Consider the following 19,546-nt stretch of genomic DNA (forward strand, 5'->3'; position numbering starts at 1 on the left):
ACTCCTTTGGAGATGAGGCTCTGACGCTTTTGCTTCAGCGCCTTATCCGTGAGAACCCTACACTTATATGCACTATTGATAGTTGGCCTTACCCGTAGACGGGGTGCTGCGGAACGTCTTGGGAGCTGGCGATCCTGGATGCTTCAATTGTTCTAATGCACGTTTAGACTCAGGAGTGAAACGGTGCGCCCACGTTCCATCGCACGTGATCATCCGATCAAGGAGCGGCTGTGCTTCAGCGAACCTTAGCTCTTGGGAGATTTCCAGTGTTCTGTGCCGCTCAAACACGTAGAGCTGCCTCGGGGCGCAACGGGCACTAACTTTCCGAAAGTGGAGTTGTTGACGAGTAATAGTGTTCAACGTTCCCACAGAAAGGTCCGTCTTTCGAGTCAGTTCGAGACATGTTATCTGTCGGTCCTTGAGGATCAGGCACTCCACAAGTTGGATGTTCTCAGGAACTATGACACTGGGCTTTGAGCCGCCCTGGCTGGGATCGCCCTGCACTGACGTACGGCCGTCTCCGAACCGTTTGCACCACTCATACGCTTTGCTGCGGCTAAGTGTATCGTGGCCACACTGAGCCTAAAGTCTTGAGTGAATTTCAGATGACTTTAGGCCTTCATTCACGAGAAACTTTATGACAATTCGCTGGTTCGACGTGCGCGCTCGCCTGGTTGTTGGCCATCTTGTCCAGCGCGTGTCTTCTATTTTGCAGAAACTTTGGACCACCACGTAATGAACGCGGAGGTAGCGCGTGAAAATGACGAAAAAGAAGTAGCACGAGCCATTTGTACACTCACGAAACGGAAAGTCCCGGTTTGATTTGAACACCCCTCGTAAATTGCGCCAGCATATGAGCCTTCGGGCATGACTCTGTCCCTGAGTCTAAGTTTGAGCACATTCCAGAAATATATCGGATTGGCCATAAAAATGCAACGAGAAAATGCCAGTTTTCTATTAAGTATAGTGAAAATTGTGCTGTAGAATACAAATAGATAAAAAAGATCTGCCAGGTAGACGACAAGAAACAGAGAAAAAAAGCCGTACCAAAGAGGGGAGCAATGAAAGAGAGTTTCGAGCGAGAACATTTCTCCAGACTAGAGGCGCGGATTGAGGTTAATGCTGCACATAACGCCGCTAGGGGTTAACACGGCATCCGTGTAAAAAGGGGTCACACATGGTACGGCACGTGTCGACAAACTATAGTATCCTTCAACGAGTCTTTCGTTAAGGCCTCCGGGATGAGTCCAGTTGATGTGATAGAGAAGGCGCATTTCTTCTGGTAAATTGTTAAAGCCGGACCATGCGCAATACTCGTGCGTTATCAGCGCTATTGATCCAAGTGGCCTAAGAATTCATGAAGAAGAGGAAGGCTGAGAAATCATTCAACATCACATCATGGTCAGTTTTCTGGAACGCCCATCACATCACATCACCGTCATAAACCATCACATCACGAGCCCGTAACTCAACTTCGGAATTCATCACTTCATAACCCATCATTCAACTTCAACTTCAGAATTCATCACATCATAACCCATCATTACACTTCAGAACCCATTACTTCACATCACGTCATTCAACCTCAAATTAAGAATCCATCACATCATTACCCATCATTCAACTTCAGAACCCATCATCGACTTCAACTTCAGAAGCCATCACCGACTTCAGAGCCCATCATCAGAATTCAACTTCGCATCCCATCGCGGTTTTGAAGTGAATCCCATCGCAGTTTTGAAGTTGAATTCCTATGACGGGTTCTGAAATCGGTGATGGATTTTGAAGTTGAAGTTTGTGATGGGGTCTTGAAGTTGAATTCCTATGATGGGTGCTGAAGTCGGTGATGGGGTTTTGTAGTTGAACTCCCACAAAGGCCTACGTGGGGTGTGCCCGGCAGCAGGATTACGACGCTAGCGTCCTGCTCGCCTGTGTTCGCGTGGGTTTCCTGGTGGTGGCGGCAAAAGCATAAGCGAAGGAGGGGTACGCTGTTTGGAGGGTGCGGTCAGCCTGCACTCGGTTGGACTTGGAAGCAGGGCTTACCAATGAAGGAGGAAAGGGAGGCATGCCATGTTTGACCTCCGCTGTCGCATGTGAATGGCGGAAGGTGTGTTGCTGGCGCGGTAGGGTTGTTGCAAAATGTTGCGCCCGTTGTTGACAGATAAGTGAGCGCATAGCACCTTGCGCGTTCATGTGGCTTCGGCTGACCGCTGATGGGGCTTTGAAGTTGAATACCAACGAAGCCTACTTTGGTGTGCTCGGCTGCGCGCTGCTGGAGGATTACGACGTTGGCGTCTTCCTCGCCCCTGTTAGCGTGAATTTCCTTGTAGTGGGGCGAAAGCGGAGGAGGGGTATGCTGTTTGGAGGGTGCGGTCGCCTTGCTCTGGGTTGGGCTTGGAAGCAGGGTGCACCAAGAAAGGAGGAAAGGGAGGGGCTTCCGCTGTCGCATGCGAACGGCGGCGGGAGGTATGTTGCTTACGCGGTAGGGTTGCTGCACAATGTTGCGCCCGTTGTTGACAGCTACGTGAGCGCATAGCACATTGGAGGTTCATGTGGCTTCGTACGACATCCATTGAACGTTCATGGGACTTCGTACGACATCCATTGAACGTTCATGGGACTTCGTACGACATCCATTGAACGTTCATGGGACTTCGTACGGCATCCATTGAACGTTCATGGGACTTCGTACGACCGCCGTGTCTGCCGGTATATTGCACGTTCATGTTGCTTCGTACTTCTGGCTTTCCGACATTTTTCACTCGTGACGCGGGGGTATCAGCTTCGACATCGGAATACATCGTGGCCTGCCACTCAGTATTACATGAGTTTTTGTGACATGATACTTACCGACACTGGAAATAGCGGTCATGAACGAATTCAGCGACCGGTGATCCCCTTCGCTGGACATATGTTTGTGCTTGAATTCTTTCATGCAATACACCACTGCAGTGGGTTATCCGGAATGCCAAGCAGGGGCCATTATTACAGCTACGTGATAACAGCTTTACGCGTATAATTACCGACATGTCATAACAGCTGAAACAGCAAGCCCCCTTCTTTGCAGGGGGCGTCGCCAAACTTTTTTCTTTGGGTTGGGGGGTGTCACAGGGATGTATAGGAGGGCCTGGATAAATCACTGACACCAAAAACTGAGAATCTGTCGTCGGAAATGTGTAGGCCATTGTTTTCTTTTTCCTCCGAGGAGGGTATATACAGACGAACACTAAGTGAATTCTTAATGATCGAGACACTTGGACACATGAGCCTCACATACAGAACGTGAGGCGCAAATTAAAATGAAGACTGCCCGGAAGGACCACCAATTTAGAATCTGTGAAACAGTTTCTTTTCCTCTCTCACAATCTGTGAATATGTGTGGACAGAGTATACAACAATTCCCGGTCTTACCTGTTTTTGTTTGATGTGTGAAACGACCTCTCATCGTAATCACTTGACTGTAGTGTTAGTCACTTTTTGAGGTAACTTCGCAAAAGTATCATGAACAAAATAGGAAATTTCAATTTCGCTTCACGTCCAAGCAGGCAGGACGCACAACGCAGGCTCCTTTCTTTTGATTTTGCTGCTGAAAAATCCGACGACAGTGACCCAACCTCTTCCACGTTCGCGGCGCCAGCAGAGTGCCTGCTGCGCCTTGTTGCATAGCGATGTACTGCATGTACGCTACCACGATTCCGACGTGCTTCTGAGGTATGTCGCAGCAGAGCGTTCGTTTGGAGTTCGTGGAGGGCATTTTTTTTAACGGGGAAGCTGATAAGGCCACTGGCAAGCTTCTATGAAATGTGCGCGGAAAATGGGAACTCGCAGAACTTGGAATTGCAATTCCCACTTTGTGCCCAATTGACAATGTATATTCGGAACTCCGCTCCCAGCTTAATTGCGGCATGGTAGCAACGACTTTCGTTTCTCACTTAATTTCATTTTGAGAACTTGAAGGTTGTAACTTCATTACATATTTAGCTTAATGAAGTAAACCCTTAACTTGCAACATTTGGGTAATTAACTTCCCCACCTCTTCTGAAATGTGAGTCTCCTAAGTTTTGGAGAGCCATTATGTCCCCCTCGTGCCGAGTCTGTATCTTTTGACGGGAACAGATGACTCTAACCTTACTGACGCTGACAAGGCGGTTAGATTGAACGAAGCCTTTGCAAGTGTTTTCACGCACGTAGCACACTCACGCGTCACCAACTCGCACAGCATCTCCGCTCCAATGGATAAGATTGTGGTCACGCAGGCAGGGCTGATAAAAATCATTGAGCGTTTCAAGTTGTCGTGCGGGCTCGACCTCATCAATTCTAAAGTTCTTAAAAACACGAAAGATGCGTCCTCATTATATGTGTGTGCCATTTTTCGCAATCCCTCGAGCTTGGGGAAGCCAGTCCCGAGTGACTGGCGACAGGCAAAGGTCATTCCGGTTTTTAAGTGCGGAGACAGGTCATCACCCCTGAATTACCTACCCATATGCTGCAGGATACTCGAACATATTATTTATTCTGCACTCTCACATCATGTGGAATCCAACAACTACTTCTTCGTATTTCAACACGGGTTTCGTAAAGGTTTTTACTGTTACGCAAATGTTTCCAAACGCAATTGGCCTCATTTATCTTTGATATCACATCTCAGATGGATAACTGTACGCAGACTCCACCTTCCTTGATTTCCGAAAAGCTTTCGACTCTGTGTCTCATTCATAAGCTTTCTCTCCTTAATATCTACCCTGATATCATTCGCTGCTTCCAGAGTTACCTATCCAACTGGTCTCAGGCTACACTTGTTAACCATACCCTTTCATTCCTGTGTCTTCCGGGGTCCCGCAGGGTTCAGTTCTTGGACCTCTATTGTTTCTCATCTTTATCAGTGATCTACCAAATACATTAACATCCTCCATCATGCTCTTTGCTGATGACTGTGTCCTTTATCGACCAATACGTTCTCCTTCTGACCGGATGGCTCTTCAGCAGGATCTTAACTCAATATTCGACTGGTGTTCTGTCTGGCTGCTAACATTAAACGCTTCTACATGTTGCTACCTCCTATACCTCCTATAAATACTTGGGTCTTACTCTTTCTTTCTTGGGCCGACCACATCATCAGTGAAGCAAATCGTGTCCTAGGTTTTCTTCGTCCAACTCTAAGACTAGCATCGTCCCCTGTGAGCCGTTTTGCATACCAGACTTTGGTCCGGCCCAAACTTGAGTATGCTTCCAGCATCTGGGACCCACACCACGCTAATCATGTCGATCTCCTTGAACCTGTTCAGAATCGCCGCCACCAGATTTATACTTTCTAATTACACTGATCCATCCAGTATCACCTTACTTAAATCGTGTCTTGATCTGCCTGCACTCCAGCAGCGTAGGAAACATTCTCGCCTCTTCCATAAACTATATTACGTATCATCGATTCGCCCTTCGTTCATATGTCCAGCCAGTTACATCTCATCTAGATTAGATCATTCTTGTAAAATAGAGCCTATTACTTGTAACAACTCCTACTTTATGTACTCATTTTTCCCCCAAACAATCTCCGACTGGAACGCCTCAGTCACTCGCATCCCTCTCTGATCATTCATCATTTCGAGTCACATTGGCTATTTACCTTTTTTGTTAAATACTGCAATATTGTCAATTTGTTTCAAGTCGATGCTTTCCCCCCTCATGTATCGCCCCATTTGAGGTATTGACAATAAATAAATAAATGTACTTTTTTTGCAATCAACATCTACGAAATAGCAGCTGCGTGCTCTGATGGAAGACTACTGGTACATTGTGTCCGATGGATGCTACTTGACATTGCCCTCCACGCCCCACTACGCGAGAGAGTGACGCGTTACAAACACTTTCCTTCGGCTGGAGATCCGCCAGGCATCTGCAGTGTCAGGCCCACACCAGACACGAAACGCGAAGCGTTTATGTTCGCACTCCAATACACATTTGCCCTTCACTCCGCACGCACAAGTGACGAGACGTGAACGTCAGACATTGACTGAACTGCGTCGGCTTCAAAACCTATTATAAGGACTTCGAAACCTATCCAACATCTCCAAAATCCATCGCGCATACTTCAACTTCAAAACCCATCCGCTGACTTCCCCTTAAAAACCAACTCGCTGGCTTCAAAACCCACCACACTGACTTCCATCCACCATCATACTGCAGACTTGTACGTATTTGGAGTATTGTATTTAAAATACTGTATTTTAAATACAATTTGCGGCATTTTGGTACTCTACCCAATACTTTTTGTTTTGTGTATTTGTACTCTATTTAAAATACATTTTATGGTATTTTCTACTCAATACTCTAATTACATATTTTGGACCTCCCTCTCAAACTTTCTGTGTCTCGTCTTTCCATTATGTTGCTTGTTCAGTGGAAATTTCTTGAGTCCCTCGGACTTGACCCGGACATTGGCCCTTCTTGGAAGTCTCCATTTAGTGATCTTGCCCCGTATGTACTAATCCTTGGCGGGTGAGGGTTCTTTTATGTATGCCCTGACGTGGTAACGCCGAATTCTGACCTCGCCGAACAGGGACCTGCTAGAAGTTTGATTTGTTCTGGGTCAGATATATTTAGTGGAGTTATATGTCACTTTGTCATCTTTTTGGGACTTGTGTTTAGATGACTCCTATCACACAGGGACGGCTTGCATAGTACGCGGGTTTTAGGTGGTTCATGTCACATAGCGACGACTCGCCGCATTGACCAGTGACTGGTGACTTTTTGCGTTCAAGAATAAATAGTATCTTAATTGTATTTCAAATACTTTTTGAAGTATTTCGTACTCTTTCTTAATTACTTTAATTTTCATGTATTTATACTCTATCTTAATTACATTCTATCGTCAGTATTTATTATCTTTCTTAAATACATTTTTTAGTATCTTGTACATGTCTGCATCATAGCCCTTCATTCAACTTCAACTTCACATCACGTCATGCCCTTCATTCAACATCACATCATTCTCTATGAGGTGATAGTGAATGAAGTCGGTGAAGGCCATCATGAATGAATTCGCCGACCTATGCTAGAAGCTAGAGGTGAACAAGGTCGTGTCCGAAAGCCACGGTCTTAAGGAGATTATGGTCCCTAAACGGGACGCTGTCCTACTTTTCTTTCAGTGGGAGGAAGTGAACAAGTGCCCGTTCGTGAAACCCAGCCCTCTCCTTCCGATTTGTTTCGGTTTCAGTCTGTCTACCAATGTCATGATGAGGCTTCTCTGCTAGAGGTCTATTCGAACGCTTTGCATCTTACTCCCTGTGGGCGCACAATGGTTTAGTTTCATTTCAGTGGCAGCTGTTCTTACTTCCTGAATAAGATACTGTCATTGATTGAATGTCACGTTTTATGCCATGAAGGAACCGGAGAAAGCAAGAAAATATGTGGACGTGAGTGAAAGGCGAGTTAAAAGTAACTTGGAACTTAACTGAAGTTACTTTGGCAAAGTTTCCTGAAAAAGGAACGAGTTCCTCTGAAAGTTACCACGGCGCAAAAGTACCGAGTTAAGTTACAAGTTTCCAAAAAAAAAAAGGAACTTAGTTACAGTAACGAGTTACCTCGAACTCTGCGTGCTAGTATTACCGAACGCTTACGCTAAATAATAAAATCGCCAGATCATCATAATCGATATGGAATTCGCTGCAGGTTTACACCTTGGAGTTCATGAAGTCCCTACGGCTGCCCCACAACCTGCGAGTGCTACTAGCTTTCTCAAGCGCTGCCTACAATAATGTTTACAGACCCCCAACGTGGAAGGACGATATCAATATCTACCCGAACCGGAAGTGTAGCACGAGCAATATATTGCGCAATGCTTACGAATGGAATAGAAGGGTAGGTAATACAACCGGCCGCTGCTGGGGAATAAATGTTAATTCATTTAAGAGCAGTCAATGTGATGTTCATTGGAAGTGATGGATGACATGCTCGGCATATTATTTGCACATGGTTACACAGAGGTTGGAGACTTGTCTTGCCGTCAATTAATGTTCCTGCTTTTAAATTGTACACGGGATAAGGCCGATTCCCATAACAAGCGACACGCGGCAGGTGCACGCGAGAAACGACAAAATCGACGGCACCGCCGCCACGCGAGCGTCAAAACAGCTTTGTCGCTGCTCAATATTTCTGCATCTACTCCCAGTTAGATATTTGTATCATGTCGCTGAGTATCGTTGCCCGTTGTTTGACAAAGCCAGTTAGATTTGGCGGCATGAAACAAGAACTGAACGCGTGGGCAACGCCAAGTCTGGAGAGGGCACCGTGTTTTGGCACCCGTGTTTTGGCGCGCAACAAGCATGGACATCGAGCCGAATGGTTCTCGGGCTCCTGAACGCTCGAAACATAAGAGTGAACAAACCGACGAACAACAGTTTCTGGTTGACCTTGTGCGTCGGGAACCTCTATGGAAATAACGTCACCCCGAACACAGCAACCGAAATCTTGCTCGCGAAGTTGCGGACGCAATGAAGGAGGGCTCGGCCGTCTTTCGCCACAACAGGAGGCAGGATCGAAGAAGAAGCTGCTTCTTCCGCAACGACATCATTTGGTTGTTTCGAGACATCGCAGCATAAAGCGCGCGCTTTCGACAGTTCGCAAACCGAAACTAACAAAAGTAGCAGACGAAGAAGTGGACGTGACGTTAGCAACTTGAACCGCAGCGCCATTGCGTTACGGCGAATATTACATAGCGCCTTCATTACAAATTCTCGTTTTGGTGACTGAAATATTACGTTTGGTATATTTATGGCAATTTACAACTTAGCGCTCAAATGAAATGATCATTGCGCTTCTCCAAAAACATTACTTGTCGGCGACGAAATGTCGCTGCGTAAATGGACCAGGAAGTGGCGCCATCACAGACGAGACAGCGACAAATTCTACTGCGCATCTCTTGTCGCTTGTTATGGGATTCGGGCTATAGTCATACGGGATGATGCCGCTTAAGCGATGTCGTACCTTGCTAAGCGGTCAACAGCAAAAGGAGCAATGCACATGGCTCCATCATGTAGATGAGTGCTAGAACACATGTAGTTAACTGGCTGTCCTCAGGGCTGGTGAGGGTAGTTGCCGAATCGCCTAGAATGATCCGGTTAAAGCTGACACATACGTACTACAAAATGCTCGTCTGAACTGAGAGCGCTAGAAACACAGAGAACGGGGAAACAGACAGGACGGGTGCTAACTTCTAAATACGTTTATTGAAGAAAATGAGCAAAAACGAAGATATCAGCTTCACAGCACACGTTCACGGTTCTGAGGAAGATCAGTTCTTTTCGGGTTAAAGATACGGAAGGTGTGCTTACGCACGCGCCTTGATGGCTACTTATCTTTTCTTCTTCTCTTATTTCCCTCGTTAGTTTAGTCTTTTTTGTTGCGATGATATGGCAATCTCTATAGATAGGTTCACATCAATGAGTGATACTATGATGAACCAATCACCCGTCTTTTTTTCTTAGATGAGTATAGGATGAAGATAGGTAGGTACGCAAGCACGTTCAACACGCTAACTCCGTCAAAAGCACTGCGAGCAATTACACACGCCCCGTTAACCACGCGTTTACATGCACAAGCTCCAATGTCATATACTGCATTGAATGCGGCGACTGCTCTACGCAATACATTGGTGAAACCGGCCAACAAATGAGCAACTGCCTTACCGGACACAGAACAGACACGTCCAACAAACTCCCCAAAGCAGTCGCCGAACACTTTAACGTTCCGAATGGTCATAATCTTGACAACATTAAACTATACTTTGTGTCCACGCTAAGTGTGAACAGATTTTTTAAAAATATATATAACACTTTTTCCAAGACGAAATCAATTGCAATATAGCATGTGCTGAAGGGCAGTCCCTAGCAGGGCATTAGCAAAGTCCAAAAGCAATGTCTTAATTAACTTTCATTAATTAACTTGTTAATTATAATAGCTACAAAGTTGTCCCAATGGGAACATCTGTTCCTTTCGGTCACATGATATCGTAGCCGTTTTCAGAACAAAAATCCGTTCCATAGATCGCCCGCAAAAAAATTAGTGAAGGAACGCCTTTTCTTTTCTTTATTTTGTTCATTGCGCATCTTTGCAGACGCGTATTTCCTTCATCCCCAACACGACAGGGGGAAGGAGCACAGTGCCGCCTCATGTGTCGAAGATGAGCTTTAACTTGCGGAAACGAAACAAAAACAAGCGTATCGGGTGACTCTATCGGAACTGGCCCTATCTTGGGTTGCATGTTCTGTTTCCTTAAAACAAAATAAAGAAAAAAATGGCGTTCCTTCACTAATTTTTTGCGGGCGATCTATGGAACGGATTTTTGTTCTGAAAACGGCTACGATATCATGTGACCGAAAGGAACAGATGTTCCCATTGGGACAGCTTTGTAGCTTTTATAATTAACAAGTAAATTAATGAAAGTTAATTAAGATATTGCCTTTGGACTTTGGAGAGGGAGGTCAAGAACGAGGCCCAAACCTTTCAGCGCTTTATCGACACCATCCTACGAGGGCTCCCATTCGCTTTTGCGTATATGGACGGTATACTTATCGCCAGCGCTCCAGAACAGCAACACTTAGACCACCTTCCACAAGTTCTGTCTCGTCTGCAGGGGCACGGCATCGCGATAAACGTCCAAAAATAAGAATTTGGCAAATTCTCTCTCGAGTTCCTCAGCCACAGAATCACATCAGACGGCATTGTTCCTCTTCCCAGCAAGGTCCAGGCCATCCGGGAGTTTCTTCGCCCCGCCTCCAGCAAACAACTGCGACGTTTCTTCGGGCGTGTGAATTTGTATCATCGTTTCGTTCCAGGCTGCGCGGCGCTTGTGCGGCCACTCGAGAATTTACTGAAATCGTCCCGCTCGCCAGCCGCGCTCTCCTCCTGGTCTGAAGACGCGGCAGAAGCCTTCGACTCTGTCAAGGAAGCACTCGCGAGTGCCACCATGCTCAGCCATCCAACACACGATGCACCAACATCCCTTCTTGTCGACGCTTCCGACACTGCACTCGGAGCGGCTCTTCATCAGGGAATCGGCGGCATCCGTTTTTCCCCTCGCCTTTTTCTCACGGAAACTTTCCGAGACCGAGTCAAAGTACAGCGCTTTCGGGAAAGAACTACTCGCCGCCTGCTCCGCCGTCCGACACTTGATGCATTTCTTTGAAGGTCGGAGCTGTACTATTTGAACTGACCATAATCCTCTTGTAGGCGTCTTCACCTCCGCAAGTCGGAACTACACTCCGCGTGGAATCTGGCATTTGGCTTACATCGCGGAATTCTCCACGGACGTTCGGCACATGAGAGGCGCCAAGAACGCAGCTGCTGACGCCCTCAGTCGCGTTCACTCTGTCGGCAGTCCTCCTGTTCTCTCCGCAGATATCATTGCCCTCGAACAGTCACGCAAACCTGAAATCGCACACCTCCGAACACAGCGCTCCACCAGCCTCAAGCTTCAGGACGTGCTTTTCCCGGGCCATAGCGACAAAACCTGCGCTGCTCCCCGTCCTGTCATACCAACGAAATCCGTCTTTGACAGTATTCACGGGCTTGCCCACCCAGGAACGCGTGCTTCCATCAAACTCGTCCTCGAACGCTTCGTGTGGCCCTGAGCACGTCACGATATGCGCCACTGGGTACGCCCTTGCGTTCCGTGTCTAAATGACGTCGGCACACGGTTTCCCCTTTGGCAGTGTTCCTGCCTCCTACCGACCGCTTCACTAAGGTGCACATTGACCTGGTCGGTTCACTACCACCATCCAAAGGAAACCGTTACATACTCGTCGAACGGTTTACGCGGTGGCCGGACGCAACACCCAAACCAGACGCTACTGCTGCCACCGTCGCTACGGCGTTTTTGGCAACTTGGGTCGCCCGTTTTGGCGTTCCGGAGGAAGTCGTAACGGACCGGGGCCCGCAGTTTGAGAGCGCCCGGTTCCACGCTTTTACTCGCGCCCTCGGAACTGAAAGGCTTCGAACATATCCGTACCACCCCGCCTGCAATGGACTAGTCGAGCGTTTTCATCACCACATGAAACAAGCTATCATGGCGCAAAACTCTCGAAATCACTGGACCGAAACCCTTCCGTTGGTCCATTTGGGTATCCGATCTGCCCTCAAGTCTGACTTGGGTTGCTCTTCCGCGGAACTCGTCTACGGAACCCCGCTGCGGTTACCTGCAGACGTTTTTAGACCACCTCCCCAGCCTGTTCAGTCTTCAACTTTCGTCACGCAACTCCGGAATGCCTTCGCAACCGTCCCGTTTACTCCAACTCGTGCCTCATCCGTGGCGCCACCTTTCATTCCCACCTTCTGCATTCCACATATTTTTGCGCACCGATCGCCTTTGTCGCGCCCTCGAACCTCCTTACTCCGGCCCTTACAAGGTACTGCAATGCGCGTCTAAGACCTTCCTCCTTGACGTCCGCGGCCGGCACGAAAGTGTGTCGATTGATCAGTTGAAGCCCGCATTCCTCTGCAACATAGCCCCGGCCCACTATCCTGATCCATCTCTACCACCGGACAGAGTCACGCCTCCCAGGCCTCCAAGGCGTGTCACTTGGGCTCCGAATACGCTCGCTCCAACACGTTCCTCCGGAACTCTGGAAGGGGGGCATATGTAGTGCGACGACAACAACGACACTACAATCCTCCGACGCAGGAATAAAAACGTTCTTTCGTCCACCGACAACGGCTGTTCTAGTCTGCCCTCATTCTCCCGCGAGAACCCCACACAATGACCCCCTTTTTTTTTCATTGCTCCCGTCTTCGGTACACCAGTTCCACCCTTTTTTCTCGCGGTGTACGTGTACCTGGCAGCCCTTTTTTTATTATGTTCTCTTCACACGCATAGTGTTGCACTAAAGCTAAATAGGAAGTAGTCAGCACGGTATCCCAAGCAGACAGTGACCAATGACCAGGGACTGGCGGGCATTTGGCCAACATATTCTTTTGGCATACCAAAGTTTGGGAAATGATTGGATGCCATGTATGGTACAGACAGGTTCGCAAGATTTCAGTCAATGTATTAAGTAATTGTAGTGTTTTTTCGATAAAGTGCAATGTCAACTTTTCGAAAGTGCATAACGCGTCGCGAGGATTGCACTTGCGGCAAACAATAACAGTATTCAAAAAATACAGAACAATATTCATGCCAAGTGTTTAGAAAAAGGAACAAATATCCATCGTGAAGCGTAGCTTAGGCCATTGATGGCAAATTTGGCTAGCCAAACTCGGCCTATTATCACCCCACATCGGGTGTGCTCCTTGGGCAGACGTGTGTTTTGGCACACATAGGCCAGACAAACGTTTGGCCAAGGAACCAGTGCCACGCCGGTGCCATAGTCTTTGGCCAAGCTTTGAAAGTGTGTTCGGATAGCCAACTTTTTTTGCCTATGTTGAGCCATATTTGGGATGCTGCGTGGGATGTGCTCCATTTCTCGACAATGATGTGCACGTTTCTTATTGATTACAAACGCACCTCCTTTCAGAAATGTCTTGAGCATAAGCACATCAAAAAAGGAATAGAGAACTCGAGCATGACATACTATTATATGTACTTTACGATACAGACGACCGAAATAGTTATGCTGGACACCAACGAGACAATCGAGATGAAGGTAAGTAAGAGTCCAGTATTTATGGGGAACGTGTGTAGTATACACTGACAACAAATATCCGGACAGCTCCCGGTACAATGATCCCGGACAGCTTTAATTTATCAATTAATTAGCATTGGACCTTTTCACAATTGCCTAGGCGCATGGCCTTGAGGCGCCAGAGAGGATTATCTCCGTCTTCAATAGATGGTACACTATGGGGCGCCAGTGGTGGGGATCACTGGGAGACCGCACAAAAGGCCCGACCTTGTCGGCCAAACTCCCGCGCGGCTTTAATCCTTTGTGTTGTGCACGTGGATATATTCTGACGCGCGCCGAGCATTGTTCGTTGGGAAACTGCTAAGTCACTAAACATATGTGAGCAAGGTTCATGAGGACCCCCACAGCAATCAGAATCCTGAAGTCAGTCGCCGGAGTAATTGGGGAGCGTCTAACTTGTGTCCCAACCACTTTGCGTGTTTCCACTTAATTGTGGTCACGAGAAAGAAAAAAAAATAGAAAGAAACAGAGTGGAGAGGAACAGTTTATTCGAAAATCAAAGATGCCGCGTCGAACTGTTCTGGAACGGCTGGGGGACTACCATGTTGCTTGCTGCTAGTAGTTGCAGTTTTTTACAACAACCTTATTTTTGACATTGGAGAGTGGGGAGGTTCATCACCAGAGGCAATACTCTACCCCATTGCTGGTGGGAATGTGAGGAATACAACAACGAGCCCTTCACAATAACGATCGAAGTCCGATGGTGTCCAGAAATGTCAGAAGAGCTCTGAACGCAGAGCGTTGCTGGGCTGGATTGGGACAGGGACGAAGCAATTTCGACAGCGAGAAGGGGCGAGAGTCGAGCTGACAAAGAGACTCGGAGAGTGCGGTTCGGGAAGTTTGTTAGTGGGGGGCCATGAAGAAGAATATGCTCCAGATCCTCAAGAGCACCACAGTGGCAGCAAGTCGGAGAGTCAACTTGTTTCAAGCGGTAACGCCACTGGGTTGTTAAGATCACATCGAGGCGCATTCGGTGGGTTAATGCAGCATCTTGACGATAGGTGTTTCGTGGCATGCGGAAAGCGAGCGTTGGATCAACTCTGCTCAACATAGAGGGGGCAAGAATGTCGGGTGCCCATTGGCGGGAAGCCAGGGGTGTCACGAGGCGCCGCGGAATGGAACGGCGGTCTCCTCTCAGCAGACAATACTGGTCCATTTCCGATACGAGAGTGCTGCTTCTGGGGCGCTGTCAGGCTGCTCATTCCCCACGACAACACAATGGGCTGGAGAACTGGAGAGACGCACTGGAGAACTAGCCTGTGGCCTGCTGCGTAGATAGCGTGGTAAGCCACACATCTGTAGGACTAGGGGTGCGGATGGGCTTCATATGCCGGAATTTTCAATTGCTTGAAGTGCAGAATTGGAGCCTGTGAAGACTGCCCATTCCTGCGGTGTAAAATCAGCGATGTGTTGTAGAAATAAAAAGATGCCATAGAGTTCCGCAGCTGTGGAGGAGGTTGGATGTGAAAGGCGTCTTCTGTGCACTACGCCTTCGGAGAGCAAGATGAATGCTGAGGCGGACTTGTTGTTGCGGGATGCGCCATCGGTACATGCTGCCATAAACGTGGAGGACTTCTCGTCTACCAGAGCATGAAAACGGGCTCGGAGGACTTGAGAGGGGACCTGATCTCTTCTTTCCAGAAGGTTTGGAAGGCGTACAAAAGTGGGCGGTACACGGAGAGACCAGGGGGCTTCCGGCGGTATAGTGTCCTTAGTTATGAAGCCAGTGAGAGTGTGACGTGTCCTGTGCGCTACTCGATAGAAGTCGCTTTCAGGGCGGTATCGAATTTTACTGAGGACCGGGTGGCGGGGAATGTGAGCACGCAAACAGAGGAAGTGGCGAGCCGTTTCACGTTCACGGAGAACTTGAATCGTGAGCTCACCAGCTTCAGCCAGTACTTGCCATGTTTTAACCATTCTTGGAATTCCGAGGCATCGACGAAGGCTTCGAGCAAACAGGGACCGAAGTGTATTTAATGAAGTTGTTGATATCCTGCGCAAAGGCTGTAAAGCACAGTCGCCCTCACCAATGCCGCGTGAACCGCGAGCAGGGAACGCGGATCACAGCCCCTTCCTGAGCCAGAAAGATGTCGAATTGCAGGAAGCCATCGTTACACTTTAATTTCAAGGTGTTTAATGTGCCGAGCGCAGCGCAAGTCCGAGTCGATTACCACGACAAGGAATCGGTGGAAGCGTACCGGCTCAAGCTTCTTTGCACCAAGCCAAAAAGGGAAATTGCCATAGCTTTGCGCCTGAAAGGGAGATCGACACACTTTTTGGGTGAAAGGTCCATCCCAAGGTTCGTGAAGTACGTATGGACATTATTTAAAGTGAGCTGCAGGCGGCGCTGTATGGCTGGGCGTGATTTTCCTACTGTCCAAAGGGCGACGGTCATCTGCATACAAGGAAAAACGACAGATTGCGAGGAATTATTGAATGTAAGCCGGCCATCACCACGTTAAAGAGTGTCGGGCTGAGAATGGCTGAGAATGGTAGTTGCAGTGGTCGATGACAGGTGGCCATATGGTTGCAAGGCATCACACCAGATGGCGCCACCCTCATGGCTATATTCATGAACGACAAAGAAACCAAAGGCACTAGTGGTAGTTAAAAATTGCAGCAAGAAAGACACTGCTAAGCAAGTCTAAACATTTGAATGCACGCACAAAACATTTGGTGAAAGGGCCTAACTGCTACGGCAAAAGCTACGCATGCGACACCGCAAAGGAAAAGGCTTTAATCAAGTGTTTAACCCTAATCGCTGCGTTATCGGACATTGCTACAAAACGCGACGGCTAACACAAGATAAAAACAGCAACAAAATAGTGGCAAGGCACAGCTAAACAAGTCCACACGTAGGACGGCATGGGGAAAACAGATCAGGAGAAATGGCAGTCGATTTTTGCCCAACTGCAGCGTCACACACACAAGCGCTAACACCAGAGAGCCATAACATGCTAGGCGCAGGGTAAAGAATGAACACTGCTAAATATGCAGCAACACGGGGGAAAGGCACGGCAACCGCAAACTACGAACGTCAACAAAAGCAAAAAGCGCACCTTACCGGCCTCGGTGGCTCAGTTGGTAGCGTGTTCGCCTTCTGATCCCGAGACCGCGGGTTCGAACCCGGTCGAGGACGCCAGCAACTTGGTGGCAGGGTACAAGTTGCTTAGACACGCCGTCTTCCGCGAGGGACGTTAAATACGTGGTGCCGTGTGATGAGCTTTCATCGCACGTTAAAGAACCCTCAGGTAGCCAAAAGCAATCCACAGCTGTGGCGTCGCTCATGATCTCAGTTGTCTCGCGACGTAAACACCCAATTATTAAAAAAAAAAAAAAAAAGCGCACCAGTCATGCAGGTGGTTAAACAGGGCAAGGTAAAAATGTGGAAATATCGGGAAAAAGATCTAACAGTTACGTCAAAGCTACGTCACCTCTGATGTTGGCAGCCACGCCTCAACTGACTCAGCGCAGCGCTGGCGAAGCGACCAACCACACGTCCTCTCCTCATGAGAGCCAGTGCTCGAGCGGTGAAAGCTCCACCAGGGTTGCCAGATGTCAAACTCGGCAAAACATATTTACAAAATGGCCCAAATATAGCCAACGCACGTGAAGGCATCAAGAAAAACTAGTCAAAATAGGCAAAAGCCTTTCGTTATTCCCTTCGCAAACCGGGAGAATGTAAAGCATACGATAAGGGCACGCAGCGTGCATGCTTGGGTCATGGGAAGCTTACAGGCAGAGGAGGGCATAAGCTCTTGGATTGTGGATACATAAGCTCGCTGGTAGACCTGTTCGTCAAGGCATCGAATGGCACAGTCTCTACAGCGACCTCCATTTGTCCGCAGGAACAATTTCACGAGAATAATGATCTCAAGCGTGTCGTTTTGCCTTTAACGTTGTTGAATTGTGGAAGTTGCGTTCTATTGGTGTACCTTCCAAAACGCACGGCAGCTGGTAGGTACTAGACGAATTCGTGTCTTCATGAAGCTGTTCAAGCGTCACTGGCAGGTTCAAGTAAAAAGGGGCAACAGGCTACAACATTCTCACACTAGAACTCACGAACTAAAAAAAGGGGGGGATGAGACGCTACCATATTTTTATGGAGAATTATCGGCTACTGAGGTGCTAAGATATAATACTGTACTCTGTCTCACAGTGTTTTGTATAAAATTTCGTGCCTATAAATTTTCACAAACATTCAGAGAAAGTGCAGAGTTAATTGATGTCATTACGTATGCCAACTGGTGTTCTAAAGTGGAACAAACGATGTGTTTAAGAACCCCAAGATGTGTTGATTCAGATATAATGCGCCGCATATCTTATAACCTTATTGCTTATGTAAATAACAGTCGCTTGCAACGACAGCAACCCGGTGCCAGCATGATATCTAGTACAGCTCTAATATACAGGTCTGTGTACGCTTAACAGTATCACAACCCATCCGAGCAAGCGGTAGCTTAACACAAAAGTGCGCCCGTACTCGCTACATTGCGAGTTTTTGTTTGGAGCGACTGTTTATTTAAACAACGAGATTTGGCCGAGGCATACCACAATTAGGGACGACACAAACAGCACATCTTTTCCCTGAGTTGTTGCGTTCGACCGTTTATATGCACGGTGATACTGAACTGTGCGTGCTTAAACTGGATAACGACGCCTCACACTTACGTTCTTTTAAAATGGTCACCTCCTAGCACGGGCCATGAGCTCGTGTATTTGCTAAGTGCACGGTCCCTCGATAAAAGTAGGAAAATGCAGGACGCTTCTCTCCTGTTCGTTTTATTGTGTCTATGTATACATAAACTGGCATCTATAGCGTACCTGTTTGATCTACTGTTGCTTACCATCCCACCGACGGTGGGCGGCTATCGCGAGACCGCACGCTGTTCCCACGTGTGTCAGCGCATGGATTAGGTAACGTGGATGCCTCGTACGTACAAAATGATCCGAGGAATGTCTCCGGGACGTCCCTCCGCGTATTGTCGTGGATGCCCGTGCAGTGTACGAGTTTGGTCCAGTACAAGTATAAGACGCATGAAACACCTACAGATGTAGTAGTTCACGTGATATATGGACAGGCCCCCTGGACCAGAATACGCAGTGCCGGTGTTGTCGAGCACGTAAGAATGACTGGAACGAACCGGTCACTAGAGCCGACGGAGGATGCGTTTCTCGTTATTATGACAGTGCGCTTTATGACCAAACTCTGTGGGAACGGTTCTGGTGATATTAAAAGGGGGTTCACCATATGGTTATCGCGTACGTGCGACTATTCCTCCTAGGGTAGGAAACGTAACCATGCGAGATACGTAGCATCAGGGAGGGCTCTCCAGCAGATACATATTGGATCGTCCACGTATAATCAAAGTGCGAACAGTTACCGACTGCTCTTTTTACAGATATGCAACGCACAACGACAATACAGCTACGACGGGGGATACGTCCTCTTCGAAATTGAGCGCGGCGACGTCGAAAACTTATGTGGTGACACCAATTTTACGGACGGCTTCGCAGACGCGCATTACATCAAGAAGTTTATGCACAGGTCATTTAAGGACTGCAGTGTGCTTTGAAGATTTCGCCAAGTTCGTCTTGAAGATTTGTGACTGCTCTCACATGAGACCGTGCTTGTGGTACCATCAACAATAAAAGACAGAGTATACATATGCTATATACACGTACAGTGTCTTACTCTGTATGCTGGGAATGCCTGATGACCTGAAGCGGGAATTATTATTATTATTATTTTTTGTGCACACTTCTTTTTATGCTCGCACGCGACAATGAGACACTATATTCATGAGAGAACTGATGTTCTGAGGCTGGAACAACACAAAGGACAAATACAAACAACGCTTTAAGGCTTTGTT

At 47.7% G+C, this 19,546-nt stretch overlaps 1 protein-coding gene across 2 annotated transcripts in view; it reads left to right on the forward strand.

The window, feature by feature from the left end:
• The window catches only part of LOC135377148 (uncharacterized), a 54,563-nt gene extending 35,222 nt beyond the window's left edge, over positions 1-19,341 (forward strand). The window contains exons 5-7 of one of the 2 annotated variants that reach the window (XM_064609444.1): positions 7,669-7,857; positions 13,506-13,634; positions 19,076-19,341. In XM_064609444.1, coding sequence (XP_064465514.1) covers positions 7,669-7,857; positions 13,506-13,634; positions 19,076-19,249 — 492 coding nt within the window. In that variant the 3' untranslated portion in view covers positions 19,250-19,341. The remainder of the gene's footprint in view (positions 1-7,668; positions 7,858-13,505; positions 13,635-19,075) is intronic. The other variant, XM_064609445.1, reaches the window with a different exon arrangement.
• Positions 19,342-19,546: the final 205 nt, after the last annotated feature.

Source organism: Ornithodoros turicata, chromosome 1 (assembly GCF_037126465.1).
Source record: "Ornithodoros turicata isolate Travis chromosome 1, ASM3712646v1, whole genome shotgun sequence".
NCBI lineage: Eukaryota > Metazoa > Arthropoda > Arachnida > Ixodida > Argasidae > Ornithodoros > Ornithodoros turicata.